Raw genomic sequence first — 15,495 nt, 5'->3', positions numbered from 1 at the left:
TGGATATGTTTTAAATGTATACTGTAGGGCTGCACTTTTCTTTGCCAGGCACATCAAGGAACAGGGAGGCTGTTAGGACTCCAACTCCCATCAGCCTCGGCTAGCAAGGCCAGTGGTCGGGGATGATGGGAACTGTAGATCAGCCACATCTGGAAGGTGCAAGCTTTGCCACCCATGCCATAGTAGTTCTCATATTGCTCAAGCCTCATGTTATTTTATTCTAGTGTATCTTTAATGAAAGCAGAAAGGACCCTCTTTTCTTTAAATTCAGTGGACGAGCTTCTTTAGAGCAAATGAATACAGCAGTTAAAGTGGCCTTCAGCAACATGGTGCATCATATCGGTGGGTGGGCTTGGGCTGTGATCTTCGATGTGGGCATTACAAGCAGGTCCTGGTTTTCATCTGTGAACTGTTGGCAGGTTGTATAAGCAATCTTTCCTTTAAGCAGTAGATAGAGCTGCATGATGTACTTCCGCGTCATTTTCTGCAGAAAATTGCCAATCCGTGATTGGTTTGCACTGAAGGCTTGACTAGCTGAACTCAGGCTTAATGTTCACATTAACATGAAAGCTGATAATGTCATGAAAGTCACAAAGATTGAAAACATCTGTCTTCTGAAGACTGCAGGTGGATTCAGATAACCTTTTACAAACTCATGGGGACAGGGTAGATATAACGCAACCCAACTATGGTATGATATCAGTATTTCCCTCATCTTTTCTCCTTGGATCATCTCATTTAGCTGTGATTCCTGCATTGCAAGGGGTTGGATTAGATGACCCTTCGGTCCCCTCCCAGTTCTGTGATTCTATTATTCCTCCTCTCAGTTTCAGAGCCAACTGTGCGAAAATTCACTCTTAGCCATAAAACTGAGCAGTTACATAAGAGGGTTAGCCCAAAGTACAGTATGCAACTGCAGCTGGAAGCAGGGGTTACGCATGAAATTATGCTAACCCCATCTGTCACGTTAAAAGCTCAGCAGATGCTGGCACTTAGCACTTCTTTCGCAGACAACCACACACAACATTGGAATGCAGTGCTAGCCCTTAGGGTGAAGGGCAGGTAAGAGGTCAAAATCAAATAATGTTAAAGTCAGGGCAATGGCTCCGAGAGCTCTACAGGTGAATAATGCATGAATAAGGCTCATGCCTACTGCTAATATATATTTAACAGAAACAGTTTTCATAAGAGATCTTACTAATCTTTATTGAGCTTCCACTTCAGGTACTTATATAGGCTTAATGCTGATTTCTGGTAACTTGCAACTTACACTTATTTATGTGCTCACAGCTTTAAGCACGTTGCCAAAAATAACAATAGTAAATTAAAAATGATGCAGAAATGGCACACAGAGTGAAAAATTGAAAGCCAGCAGCCTTCACTGAGTGTGTTTGGGTGAAGAGGCAGATGAAGAGGGTGCGGAGGAGGCCATGGAGACGAGTAATTTTTTTAATGGTTTTTAAGGGGTGTTCTGGCTTTATGTGATTTTGCTTATGCGCACGACAGCCAGGAATGTAATCCCTGGCATGGTAAGTTGCAAGTTACCTGTATGTTATAGCCCCCGTTATCAAATCCTATTCCCCCAAGCATTTTCTTATCCAAATGGATACTGTCTGCTAAATGGTTTATGGCAAAGTAACCTCAAGCAAACTCAATACTGAAACATAATCAAAAGTCTAAAACCTGAATGACATTGTGCCCTATTTGAAATAGGGCTGAGCAAAGAAGTGCGTGTTTAGAGGTGGGCAGGAGGGGGGATTTTTGCTACTGCTTGCTTCCTGGACCACTAAGGCCATGTCAAAGCTACAGGTCAGTGAATTGGTTTTCTTTTGCTGCAAAGCAGACCATAATTTAATTTCATTTGCCACTGCAAGCACACATGTATGTCGAAATTATATATACAGGAGTAGTTTCAAATGTGTGAGCTTCCTTTTCCAGCTGATTTATTCAAATGCCAATTACTTTGTCCAAGAATGCAGCAAATTTTTCTGGCTGTCCAGGAGGAAAAGGCTTCAGGGTTGAAAAGTCTGATGTTTGAAGTGTCTTCAGAAGGGTCCTATAGAAAAATAACCCCCAAAAAACACCCCCCACACAAAAATTACAATTTTGGAAGAGGTAGTTCATTCAGTTCTTTTACCCTTATAAATAGCCCTGCAAGATACAACAGATTACATTATAGTGACTTGCCCAAGATTACCTGATGAGCTTCCTGGCTGAGCAAATATTTACCGTATAAGACTCACTTTTTTCCTCCTAAAAAGTAAGGGGAAATGTGTGTGCGTCTTATGGAGCGAATTCAGGCTGCGCAGCTATCCCAGAAGCCAGAACAGCAAGAGGAATTGCTGCTTTCACTGCGCAGCGATCCCTCTTGCTGTTCTGGCTTCTGAGATTCAGAATTTTTTTTTCTCTTGTTCTCCTCCTCCAAAAACTAGGTGCGTCTTGTGGTCTGGTGTGTCTTATAGAGCGAAAAATACGGTAATCCCTACACCAAGACTAGATCCACTACACCATGCTGGATCCCATGATCAATTTCACAAGCTTTCCATGAGCTGGATTTGCACATTACAACAGATGTGCAGCTACCATTTTAAATAAATAAATAAATAAATAGTAGTCCTGCTTCCCTTCTTCCTAGTAACATCCAGTAACACAAAATGTGAGATGCCACTCCATTAAGCTGCAGGTTTTCCCGCCTCTGAGTGCCACTTTACTGGCTGCTCCTTGAGGTCAGGGAAACTCACAGTGGCAATGATTCTGTATGATATAGTTTGCACTGCTAGTCCTAGGTGGAAGAATGAAATGTGGAGGCTGCTTTTTTCACTGGTAGTTCTGCATTTACTATAACATTTCAGAAGAACACAGAAAAGAAAAAAAAAACATTTCGCTTGCTTGTTTGGCTGCTTTGGGTTTTTTTCCCTAGAGAGAGGACAAGGAAACTAAGCAGGTGTTTTATTTATTGAAGGGTTGTCTTCAAACTGCTGCTCTTTCTCACATATCCCCCTGAATACGCACCCAGGTGTTAGGTTCAGCAGGGGAGGCCATCTTGGTAGTTCCTCTGCCTTCAGAAGCTTGGGTGGTAGTGGCCTGGGAGAGGGCATTCTCTGAGGCAGCCCCTAAGTTGCAGAACACCCTCCCCACAAAGGTGCTTCTGGTATCTTCGTTACACAGCTTCCAAGTGTGGAAGTCAAGCTCAGGAGGCTGAGGTGACCCTCATGAAGTCTCAGCTTCTAAGTCCTGTTTCAGTGTTTCATGGATTTCCTTACATTTATACCCCCAGCTTTCTTCCATTATGAAATCTAAAGCAGCTTACATTGATTGGTTCTCAGGCGGTCTTCCATCCAGGCACTGACTGGAAGCAGGCCTGCTGAATTTCTGCAAGGTAGGTGGGGGCTTATGTACCTTCAGAGGGCTAACCAAGAAGGGGTCTTGAAGTCTCAGAGTGAGTACCTAGCTCCTAGACAACAAGAACTGTATGAACATGCTTCCTACAACAACCCCTCCTTGGAGTCCTCCTCGTCTAGGTCAATGGAGTCATGACACCACCTGGACTCTGCTTCCAAAGTTAACGAAGAAGGGATCTCTGTAAGGATCAATGTTTATTCCTTGAAGCTGGGGCTCTGGCTTTAGCTAGAGAATGCAAAAAGTGCTGTATCTTAATGGCAAGAAAAGGACTCCTCGATTGTGAACATTCTTCCTGCCACAGTCCATTGGTTTGAGACATGCATTGTTGCTTCCTTGCTTCCAGGAAGGTCAACATGGATAGTTTGCAGGAGGGCAACTAAATGGTGTTGAAGAAGAGCCATGCCTGCAAGTTAGGGGGAATGAGATGCACATTGCTTTAAACAGCCTCTGCATCAGGTAACTCAAGAGCCAGTAAATAGGGTGATTAAGATCTGCAGCACTAAATTGATTCAAAAGTTTTTGTAACTTTGTGTTGTGAACTGCCCTGAGACTTATGGCTGTAGTACGGAATACAAATTTAATAATAAAGTAAGTAAGTTTGCAGGAAAGCTTGCAACCAAAACAGTGTTTAAAAAGATCCATACCTGCAAGTGCAGTAAAAGAGGTGGCCGTCCCTGCACAGCTGCCTTGCCAGTTCCAACTGGTGATTGTCCATAAGCTTGTCATTTACAACTACCAGTAGTGGCTTCCCTGCTTCCAATACTTCCAAGCAGCTACCAGCACCTGTAGTAGGAAAACAGCAGTGAAGAATAATTAAATTACCCACCCTTCACGCTAAGATCCCAGGGAAGGTGACAACAATCAAAGTACAATGCTAAAAACAGTTTACAACAACTTACGATCAGCGAAACAAGTGTTACATCTCAAGTATCAAAAGCGAGGGCAAAGAGGTGTGTCTTCAGCAACAACGTTCAATTTCACTTAGCAGTGAACAAGAATTTACCAGGGCTAGAAATGCATATCCAGCAACATCTACCTTTTGAGGGCTTTTGTTCCTCTGAAGCCTGCCCTTGTCAAGCATCCATACTCTCATTAATTTGATGTATTTAACATTACACTGAGGGGCATAAAACACATATTAAGGAAGCAATCCTGTGTTTGGTGGAAGGGTGGCTAAGAGCCCGTAAGATGCTGCAGACCTCCCTCTCTCCAGACAAAAGGCCCCTCAGAAGGGCACTGGGCCAGATCTGGGGAGGCCTTTGATTCACCAAATTAAAAGCCCCATGTTATCCTGACACAACACCAGAAAGGATGTGGAACTATGCCAGCCTTGGAACCCTCACTAATGTGGTGGTGAGGATATAGCGCAGTTGGTTTAACATCCCATATGTGGTGGGATATGTAAACATGTGCAGCCATTGTGGAAGAGTTTTCATGGAAATAAGCAATACAGGTGACTCCCCTTTTATGCAGGGATTATGTTCTGGGCCCACACATGCATATGCAAAATTGAGTAAAATGTAGAGCACCCAGGAGAGTTCTCCTTGCTCAGGAGAAAACGCACCTCAGAGACCTCTGAGGAGGATCTCCTTGCAAGTCAGAGGCTTGTTGAAAGTGCTTGGCTGACATGCAGGGAGGTTCATTATAGACTGCTCTATAAGCTGAATATTAAGCCATCAAAATTAGGTCATGCAAGGGAAGACAAGTGATTTACACATGCAAGGGAAACACTTCTCTCCTGAAACTTCACTGACATTAGCCAAACAAAGTGAGCCATTTGGTTGAACTTGCCCTTTTGGAAGTCTGTGTTGATGCCAATCAAGACTTTTCTCATTGAAATAGAAGTTTTACCTGCATGACTTATGACTAGATCGGCTGTTTGCACATCTTCAGAGAGTGAGTTCTTGAACCTGAACACTTCCAGGGTAAATGTAGGTGTGCTGGTTGAAACAGGGCAAACTGTGCCCCTGCCAACCTGAAGGACAAGTCTGCTGTAGCCAAGATCCTGTAAAACCTGTAGAGGGAAAGGAAATTACAATCAGACTGACTTAGATTAAATGCAAGAATAGCACATCAGATGCTGCAAATGTGAGCTAATTTGCCCTCCAAGTACATAAAGCCCTGCCAGATGCAAAAATATATAGGAGCATTTGGCAACTTACCAGTGTGCTTGTATCTTCTTGGTGAGAGACAGTCTTTATGTTTAAACAGTAAAATGAAATTAGTGTACATCACATATGATAAAACTGTCATTTGCATTAACCTTAATTAGGTACGTAATGCAATCTTGTATCTGTAACCCACATATTCAATATCATTTTCTGTGAATTAGTTACTGCTTGCCTTGGACTTTGTATTGCAAGCAGGGTGGCTGTGCAGGACTGGGACAATTTGTGTGCAAAAGTGCAAGTTTCCCCATAATCCCACTACATTCTTAATGGTGGAGATTTTGCTGTAAAATTGTACTGATCTCTTACTAATCCTATGCAGAATTAAATTCCCTTAAGCCCATTTATTCCACTAGGCTTTGGTGCATTCATCCCTGCATAGATAGGAGGCTGCTGCTCGACCAGGCAGATTCATATTTAAATCAGGGGCCACACAAGCACACATAGGCTGATAATACACTTCTGATATTCCACCTGTATCTGTTAACTCCCATTAAAACAGAGATGGAAGACCTATGGCTGCCGAGATGTTGGACTGCAACTCCCATCAGCAGGCCCGTGAAGGAGGCAGCCAGGTACACTTGCCCTGGGCCTCAGAGGGCTAAGTCACCCACAGAGGCCCACCAGGGCTTTTGCAGTTTATTCTAAGACTCCTGCCCTGGGCCTCAGACAAGCTCTGCACAGGCTTGCCCATCAGCCCCAGCCAGAATGGTGTATGCCTGAGAATGATGGGAGCTGAAGCCCCCAGGGAAATCTGGAGGGTCACAGGATCCCCAGTCCTGCATTAAAACAATAAGAGTGCTTATTTCTGGTGATAAATGTGACGTGGATTGCACCACTGAGGTACATTCCACCAGCACTACCACCCCCCAAAAGTACAATGGGACCTGTTAAGGGTGCTCAGAGTTGCTAGAAGACCCCACTCCCATGTTCCCCCTCATGGACCTCCAATTTTTAGAGGGGTTTACCAATTAGTAATACCCCCTACCCAGGAGGGGAATCTGCGAGGGGAATAGAGTGTACGTGTGTCTCTTAATAACTCTCGGCGCCCTTAACCAAACTGCTGCTTCCAAGACGTTTTGCGGAAAGAAGCTATGCCTGCTTATAATGTAAATGAACAGTGCTGTCACCTCCATGGATCACTGTGGAATTTACTACTGAGTAACCCAAGCTAGAGGAAGGGCAGGACTCATCCTGCACCCTTGTCTTTCTTCACCTATCACGTTCGCCCCCACCCCCAATATCCTTCCATGCAAAGTGCGGAGCAATACTGGGGTTCCCTTTCTTATTGGAAGCAACATTCCAGACAGGGACTCAGAAAAAAGCAAGACTCGCAGAACTCCTAGAAGACGCCGGATGTGACGCCACGCCGGCTACACGGGCCGTTTCCGCCCGTCCATTGCTCGCCTCCGGCGGTTGCCTAGCGACGGCGGCCAAAGTCGGGGAAAGCGGGAAAAGAGAGGGGGCAAGAAGGTGCAAGAGCCTCGCCTGCAGAGCCTCCGGAGCCGTCACGGCGGCGATGAGGTCGTCGAAGCTGGTCGTGCCCACTGTGACAAAGGCGGATTTCATGGCCGGCGGAGAGGCGTCGTGACCATAGGGAAGGAAAGCTAGAGCGGAGGTCACGCAACGTCTTGGATGGGAACAACCTCCCCACGCACCAGAAAGCCGGCGCCCTTCTGAAACGAGCAGTATCTATGGTAATCCCAGTATGCTTTGCGAGGAGAGCTGAGCCGGGAAAAGTCGCCCAGAGATAGGAAAGTGTAGAGAAATGCATCTCCTTGTTTCGGTGGGTAAATTCAAGATCGTTTGGAAACCATTCTTTTAGACGCAGGTTGGCGGAGACAAAAGACGGTGGTAGTTAGCGGTTAGAGTTCCTGACTAGGAATCTTAGAGGTGAAGGGTTGGAATCCACTCGGCCAGGAAATTTATTGGATAACCTTCCACGCCACTCACTGTTTCTCTTAGCTTTACCTACCTCACAAGGTTGCTGTGAGGATAACAATGAAGAGTGGATAGAGCCATTTGGAGCTCCTTGGAGAAAAAAGAATTGGCCAGGTTTGACAGGTGAGCAGGGTTCACCACCTCTTTGGCGATCGCTCATAGCTGAGTAAGATTGTCTTCCATGAACACGGTTTTAACAACGAGTCAGTAAGTGACTGTGGAGACCAATTCTGAATCCACACGTTCCTCCACAGTGGGGACCAAGGTTTCTGGACGGGAGTTGATCATGGTGAGGGTTTGCCAAACGTGCCTTCCACTTAGCACATTTCTCCCTTGCGTCCTGAGTTTGAGCAACCATGACACCTTTGGTCAAGACTGTTCTCCAACTGGAGCGCTCGCAGGCCAGTGTTTCCCAGTTATTGGTGTTTATACTACATTTTGTTAGATTTGCCCTGAGAGAGACTTTAAACCTCTTTTGTTGACCACCACCATTACCCTTCCATTTTAAAGTTCAGAATAGAGTACAGTGGTACCTCGGGTTAAGAACTTAATTTGTTCTGGAGGTCTGTTCTTAACCTGAAACCGTTCTTAACCTGAAGCACCACTTTAGCTAATTTAAGATGGTTTGGAGGTCATCTTCTGAGTGTGCACACTACACACTACATTGTTGAAGCCCTATGATGGAAGTTATGGTAACCTTACCCTTTGCTTTCAGCCTATTCAGATTAAAGAGCTTTCTATCTGTTTGATATACGATTTCTACTCTGGTGGGGAGTTTCCCTTTGACAAAGTGTAGGATCATGGCAATGAAAATAATAAATAGAGTTGGGGCAATAACACAACTCTGTTTAACACCTGATCCCACTGTGAATGGTTCACTTTGAGAGCCATTGTTATCTGCAATTGTTGTTGTCATATTATCATGGAGGAGCCGAATGATGTTCACAAATTTATCTGAGCAACCAATTTTCAGAAGGACAGTCCACGGGGCATTACAATTTACAGTGTCGAAAAGCCTTAGTCAGGTCAGTAAATGCCATATACAGTGGTACCTCGGGTTACAGACGCTACAGGTTATAAACTCCGCAAACCAGGAAGTGGTTGTTCCAGGTTAAGAACTTTGCACCAGGATAAGAACGGAAATCTCAAGCCAGCAGCACAGCAGCAGCGGGAGGCCCCATTAGCGAAAGCACACCTCAGGTTAAGAACTGTTTCAGGTTAAGAATGGACCTCTGGAACGAATTAAGTTCTCAACCCGAGGTATCACTTGGTTTTGCTCTCTGCATTTTTCTTGAAGATGTTGTGTGGTGAAAATCATGTCCACTGTCCCCCTAGAAGGTCAAAAACCATTTTGGGATTAGGAAGGGTAGCCTCGGATATTGTTAGAAGACGGTTTGCTAAGATCCTTGCAAGAATTTTGCTGGCCGCCTCTAATAAAGAGATTCCTCAATAGTTCCCGCAGTCTATTCTATCACATTTTTAAAATAGATTGATAATTTTGGCATCCCTAAAGGCTGCTGGGATCTCCTCTCTTTCCCAGATTTTTTCAATCAGCTTGTGAAGTTGTTGTGTAAGTTCAGTTCCATCCACTTTGAAGACTTCACCAGGTATCCCATCAGCTCCGCTGGCTTTGTTGTTTTTCATTTGGTTAAGAGATGTACACAATTCTCCCAGATTTGGAGATACTGCAAGCTCATCTCTAATTTATTTCTGTAGAATTTGTGAGAGGACCTTAACAGCTATGGGGGAGTTGCAGTTAAAGAGATGCTGGTAGTGTTCTTTCCAGCACAGTGTAATAGCTTCTTTATCTTTTAGAAGTGTGGTACCATCTATTGAGTGTAGGGGGCATATGCCATGAATTATTGGCCCATAGATGGTCTTTGTGGCTTTAAAGAAACTTGGTGCATCATGAGTGTCGGCTAAGTGCCAGATTTCTTGAGGGGTTTTTTTTAATCAACCAGGTGTTCTTTAGTTCTCTGGTTCTTCTTTGAACCTCAGCCTTAGCATTGGCATAGGTTTTTTAATTAGTGGCACAATTTCTTTCTTCATTTTCTTGTCAGTAATGCGTTAAATCTCACTGTCATTCCCATCAAGCCGGTCCTGGTGTTTCTTGGTTTGGTATCCAAAAGTTTGTTCACAGGCTGCAATAATGGATGTTTTTAGCTTGGTCCAGTGTTCCTTGATGCTATCAGGGAACTCCAAAAGCAGATGGTCCTTAAGAGTCATTTGGAAGCAATCCAGTCACCTATCAGTCACCTGACATCACATTTTCCTGGCATTACATTTCCTTGCCTCTGTGGTTTGAAATTGAACAAAGGAACAGCACTTTGCAACACCAACCATCATGGCTGCTGTTGCAAAGCCACCACACTAACGGCATAACACAGTAAATAAAAATCAAAAGTCAATGGCTTTTGAAAGCTATGGAGATATAAATATATACTTTCTCCCCCTTGAAAAACAAATGTGCACCTGCAAACAGCTAATCGGTTATGATAAATTAAAGATCTCTGGACAGAAAGTACATAATTTTATCCATCCACTAGATGACAGTGTTTGTTCACAAGGATAAATCCAAAACCAGCAGAGGTACGGTAATGTTACATGGACCAACTGAAACATCACAAAATAAATATGTAAAAATATAAACAAGTAAACCTTTACTTCAGAATAATTATTATTCAGTCTAAATGTTGTTGTTGTTGTTTTAAGATAGATTTGTGGGGGGGGGGTAAGAATCTGAATGAAAAGTCCAGACTGCAGACTTAATAGAAGAAGTAATGTTCACACTGAAGCTGGTCTAAACACCCAGTGGCAGAATAAAGTAAACACATTTTTTCAGTTCCTCCCTGATGTTAATTACAGTCATACCTCGGGTTGAAGTCGCTTCAGGTTAAGTATTTTTGGGTTGCGCTCCGTAGCGACCTCGAAGTAATGAAGCGCGTTACTTCTGGGTTTCGCCACTCGTGCATGTGCAGACGCTAAAAATGACGTCACGCGCATGCACGGAAGTGGCGAATCGTGACCCGCGCAGACACGCAGTCGCAGGTTACGCTCTACTCAGGATGCAAACGGGGCTCCAGAACGGATCCCATTTGCATCCAGATGTACCACTGTACTCCCTGCTGCTAGAAAACTAGTACCATAGGGAAAGGGTTGAGCTAGAATCCTCCTTTCTCTCCAGATATGCTAATCTTCTATTTCCAAGTAATCTGAGTGGGTGGGAGGGAGCTATCATAAACAGCATACCCCAATTGTAGCCTTAAGTAGTATCATTCCCACTATTTCCAGTGTTTGAGTTGTGAGCGCATTTGCTTATCCAAGCACAAGTAGGAATTAGTAGCAGGCTTGGAGGGACCTCCAAGTTTGCAGAAGTACAGAAAACCTTAAAGAAAATCAAGTGAGTCGGATGAGAACTGAGTATGCTCGCAGGCCACAGAGCGCTGGCTGACTGTTGAGGGGCTGGGGGCTGGAATGGAGTGTTCTGGGGGAGGATATGATGGCTGGCTGGCTGAAACAATGAAGAAACCCAGGACTTATCCCTGTTGCAACATTTGGTCGTAGGCAGGGCTGGCTCACCCATGAAGCAAGTTGAGTCAACTGCCTCAGGCAGCAGGATCCATAGGGGTGGAAAATTCCTTTTAAAATATGTGGACTGAATCAAATTCTTTTCTCATTCCTACGCAGTAGGTGTGCATTGCTGAACCGATCATCACAGTCTTCATACACCAAGTGCACGAAAAATTATTTGCTCCTCTCTGTTCATTTGCTCTGCCACTGCCTCCTTATAGCTTAGGTAATGAGGGTTGATTTTCAGTGCTGGTGTTCAGGCTGCAAATGTGTGCAAAAGTTACTTCAGCTCTTGTCATCATACTCTGAAGGGATTGTTCTTGTTGCAGTGCATCCATTTAAAACTGGAATGAAAAGTGACTGTTCTTGATTCAAATAGAAGCAAATTGCCCTCTGTTAAGGTTTAGAGCTTGGTGCAGTTAGTTATGGGTTTGTTTGTTTTTTAAAAAAGCAAGTCTCATATGTGCATTTTGGGTTCTGAATTGGCAGCTATGAAGAAAATGTTATTCCACAGAACAGCGACTGCTCACGTAGCAGAGCAAAGTTAGCCTTAGACAAAGTGTCAATCAGTACCTTTCTCCCTTGACCAGATTGTGAAGCCCACAGTGACCCTATTATCTGTCCAACATACATTGGGGTATGCAGTCTTATATGTTAACTCACTTGTATTTTGGGCTGCCCTGGAGTGGCCATAGCTCAGTGGTAGAGAACATGCTTTGCATGCAGAAGGTTCCAGGTTCGATTCCCCACAATATTACTTGGAGTTGGGAATGCCCTCCAACTGAAATCCTGGAAAGTTGCTGCCAGTCAGTGTTGACAACACTGAACATAGACTAATGTTCTGACTTGTTATAAGATAACTTCCTGTGGTCCTGTGTCCCATCACATACCTCAAAGAGCAAGTCTTAGCCTGGGTAAAGCCTGTAGAGGTGTAGCCCAAGCATGGCTGACCTGTGGCCCTCCGGGCAATCTTGGACTCAAATTCCCATCAGCCCCAGCCAGCATGGCCCATAGCTAGAGATCTGCATGAAGGTGGCCCTTGGTTCAATCCCTGGCATCTCCAGGAGGGGCTGGGAATGTCCCCTGTCTAAAACCCTAGAGTGCCACTGCCAGTCAGTGTAGACATCACTGAGTTAGATGGATCAATGGTCCGACTCATCACAATACAAGATACCTTCTTATCTTCCTTGGGGTGTGTAGGGGTGCTATCTGTATGTTGGCTTCTGTATGTAGAAAGGGGAGAGGGCTCAGTCTTGCCCTTCGCCTTGGACATGAGAATGTCTTACCCAGACCTTGCCAAAATGGTGCTTGGGGCAACTTTTGAGCAGATTCACTGAGTATGGTTCATTCCTTTAAAAATGGGAAAGGCCAAAGACATAGCAAAGAAAAAGATCTGGCTGACTTCGGGATTAGTAGCGCACAGTGCACTGCTGGGGATATATGTCATGTTCCTTATTGTTTTCTGTTTGTAAACAACTTGCCCCAAGGTGCTAATTAGCTTCAAGTGTTACATGCCGTGATGTGTGTTTGTTTCCATACACAGACCGTGGTGGTCAAGGTGAGTGAATCCGTTTAGTTCATTAACATTCCAAATTCTATGGTGGCTTGTCAATGCGGTTGAGGCGATCTTATTTTGCTGGCGGTTTTGTCTCAGATCAGGAGCTCTGCTCTTTCATCGGAGTTAAGATCCTTAATTCTTCACCATGGTGCTACTTACTGCTGATGTACTAAGCACAGTAAATAAGACTAAATAACAGTGCATTACTTCAGCTTTTGGGAGAAGACCTTCTCTTCTGTGTCTCTTCCGCATTCATTATCCCATATAAAATTTGCCCTGCAACCCTGTCAAACAGATGCACACCATGCTGCATTCTAAACTGGCTTCTTCTCTGTGCACGGATCCTGTGCAACGTACTTTAAATGCCCTTCAATTGCATGGCTCCCTCCCCATCTTTCCCCTCTTAAACCCCAACACATCTATGTCTGTGACCATCTCTTATCCTGCTCCACCAGTCTCAAACACCAGAAAGTGCCATGCTCCTTTCTCTCTGAAAGCCCCTTGCAGTAGGTTAAAAGGTAAAGGGACCCCCAGTCGTGAGTGACTCTGGGGTTGCGGCGCTCGTCTCGCTTTATTGGCCGAGGGAGCCGGCGTACAGCTTCCGGGTCATGTGGCCAGCATGACTAAGCCGCTTCTGGCGAACCAGAGCAGTGCACGGAAACGCCGTTTACCTTCCCACCAGAGCGGTACTTATTTATCTACTTGCACTTTGACATGCTTTCGAACTGCTAGGTTGGCAGGAGCAGGGACCGAGCAACGGGAGCTCACCCCGTCGCGGGGATTCGAACCACCAACCTTCTGATTGGCAAGTCCTAGGCTCTGTGGTTTAATCCACAGCGCCACCCATGTCCGTACCTTGCAGTAGGTCACATTCACACAATAGATTTAAAACACTCTTTTACATTTTAGCTGCCCCCTCCAAGAATCCTGGCAGTTTGGTAAAAGGCAGTGGCGTAGCGTGGGGGGTGCAGGGGGGGCCGGCCGCACCGGGCGCAACATCTTGGGGGGGCCGCTCGCACTCGCAGCTCTCTGCCCCTACCTGGCTCACTCACTCTCTCTCACTGCAGTGCTGTGCGAATCCGATCCGAGCCGCTGGGTCGCCGCCCACTGTGGAGGGGGTGGGTGCCAGGCGTGCGGTGCGGAGAGAGAGCGAGGGACTATCTGGGGGAGGGACAGTGCAGCGGCTGCCCAGCGCAGCGCTGAGCGCGGGAGAGAACCACACCAGACCAGACCAGGGAGCAGCAAGAAGAAGCTGGCAGCGGCGGCAGCTTAGGGGTTAGGGGGCGCAAATTACTTGCCTTGCCCTGGGTTAGGGGGCGCAAATTACTTGCCTTGCTCCGGGTTAGGGGGCGCAAATTACTTGCCTTGCCCCGGGTGCTGACAACCCACGCTACGCCGCTGGTAAAGGGAACTGCGAATTATTAGGCAACCTCTCACACAGCTACAGTTCCCAGCACACTTAGCAAACTACAGTTCCCGGGCCTCTCCATAGGCTGTTGAAGTGGCATATGAATGCTTTAGTAGGGGTGTCACCATTGTTGTTATAACCATCTTGTTCCCATATTGTGGAAAGGCAAGGTTAATGTGTTAGAATTGTGCATACTGCATCACAAGGGTAGCCAACGTGGTGCCCTCCACATGTTCCTGGAGCTGGACTACAACTCCCATCAGCCCATAGTTAGCATTCCCAATGGCCTGGGCTTCTGGGAGTTGCATTATGTTGACTACGCCTGCTCCAACAATTGTTTTTAATCCTGCATAAATGTAGCACCATCAATGAGCATTGTGCTTTACATCAAGTGACAGGCAGATTTCAGGATTGCAGGATCTACTTTGAGCAGTGAGCGCCAACAACCAGGCTTGATGCAAAACAGTAGCTGAGGATGTTAGAGGCATTAGTGCACCCCATGTGTCATGCTGTGGAATGACCTTATCCAAGTATTAATCTACATCTGCGTGATGGCAGATCGGAGATCCTAATGCAGAACTAAAAACAAAACAAAAACAGCATCAAGGCCTGCTCAAAAGCAACCAATTTATACTCCCATTTCATAGGCTAGGAACACTGAGACTATGTAATGATTAAACAAAGAAACCAACAAAGAAACTAACTTGCAATTTTATGAAACAGAAAGTTATGCCAGCACCCTTAAGCATAAAGTTCCAGTTTAAGGGAAGGCAACAGTGAGGCTCAAGGAATAGAGAGTTTGTCTATGAATCAGACTAGTAAGCTTACATAGGAGTGTGTCTTAGTTGTTGCTCTTGTTAAACGACTTGGACTCAGGGGGAAACTGCTTGTGATCTACTGCAAATTGCCCAGAGATCTTCCAGTAGATTTTGATGTAGCTCCTGCCCTCCCCTACCAAAAAGAAAAATCCCTACCTGAAAGAACTAAGCTGATGCTATATGAGAGAATCTTCCCCTAGTTTGGCCTCTCCCATTAAAGTGGCTGTGATGAAGAGAACCAGAATATTGTCTCTATGGATTTATCTGGCACAAATGAGCACCAATTACAGTGTTTACTCACCACTGGGGGTTTAAGCCATCATTTTGTCTAATTATGGTGTGAATGGCACACTGAAAAAAGCCATCCTTCTTTAAAGAACAAATCCCCCAGGAAATCCTTAAAACCTTGAATACCAATTATAAAACAGTTCCCAGCCTGCCCGTCAGAGAAAATATGTGCCAACCCAGGATCACCTTTGTCCCCAGGTCTATGTGAGCATCACTTGAGCATAAAAAGGGTCCTCCAGATTGGTTCCCCCTCCCCTGTGTATTTTGCAACATCTTATTGATGCAATAATAGTTTATTAGAGATAGATTTATACTGGATCATCCACACGCCATTCTGCTTTA

The 15,495-nt window shown here is 45.2% G+C and overlaps 1 protein-coding gene and 1 long non-coding RNA gene across 5 annotated transcripts in view; one reads left to right on the top strand and one right to left on the bottom strand.

Annotated features, from left to right (window-relative positions):
* Window positions 1–1,818: 1,818 nt before the first annotated feature.
* On the bottom strand, window positions 1,819–7,265 carry ALG13 (ALG13 UDP-N-acetylglucosaminyltransferase subunit). Of its 2 annotated transcripts, none has more exons than XM_082208302.1 (4): window positions 7,059–7,265; window positions 5,254–5,416; window positions 4,047–4,185; window positions 1,819–2,056 (listed from the first exon to the last, which is right to left on the bottom strand). In XM_082208302.1, the coding sequence occupies exons 1-4, from the start codon at window positions 7,137–7,139 to the stop codon at window positions 1,948–1,950; spliced, it is 492 nt and encodes a 163-aa protein (XP_082064428.1). In that variant the 5' UTR covers window positions 7,140–7,265; the 3' UTR covers window positions 1,819–1,947. The 2 variants fall into 2 exon arrangements, with proteins under 2 accessions (XP_082064428.1, XP_082064429.1); XM_082208303.1 differs by lacking the exon at window positions 7,059–7,265 and adding an exon at window positions 6,842–6,886.
* A 170-nt stretch (window positions 7,266–7,435) lies between these two features.
* The window catches only part of LOC309523993, a 43,875-nt gene continuing 35,815 nt past the window's right edge, over window positions 7,436–15,495 (top strand). For 2 of the 3 annotated variants that reach the window (XR_014215723.1, XR_014215724.1), the window contains exon 1: window positions 7,436–7,634. This is a non-coding gene — a long non-coding RNA (uncharacterized lncRNA). Of the gene's footprint in view, window positions 7,635–9,048; window positions 9,119–15,495 lie in introns of those variants that run through there. The other variant, XR_014215725.1, reaches the window with a different exon arrangement.

The sequence above is a fragment of the Podarcis vaucheri genome, assembly GCF_965113315.1.
Source record: "Podarcis vaucheri genome assembly, chromosome: Z".
Lineage (NCBI taxonomy): Eukaryota > Metazoa > Chordata > Lepidosauria > Squamata > Lacertidae > Podarcis > Podarcis vaucheri.
This window is presented reverse-complemented; position numbering and strand designations above follow the sequence as displayed.

Bases quoted from the DNA above. Each gene is read 5' to 3' on its own strand.
- ALG13 (XM_082208302.1), bottom strand. From the start codon at position 7,139: ATGAAATCCGCCTTTGTCACAGTGGGCACGACCAGCTTCGACGACCTC. The intron at 5,417-7,058 runs GCGAGGCTCTTG...TTCCCTCTACAG, and splicing joins CGGCTCCGGAGGCTCTGCAG to GTTTTACAGGATCTTGGCTA. The intron at 4,186-5,253 runs GTAAAACTTCTA...TTCCTACTACAG, and splicing joins TCTAGTCATAAGTCATGCAG to GTGCTGGTAGCTGCTTGGAA.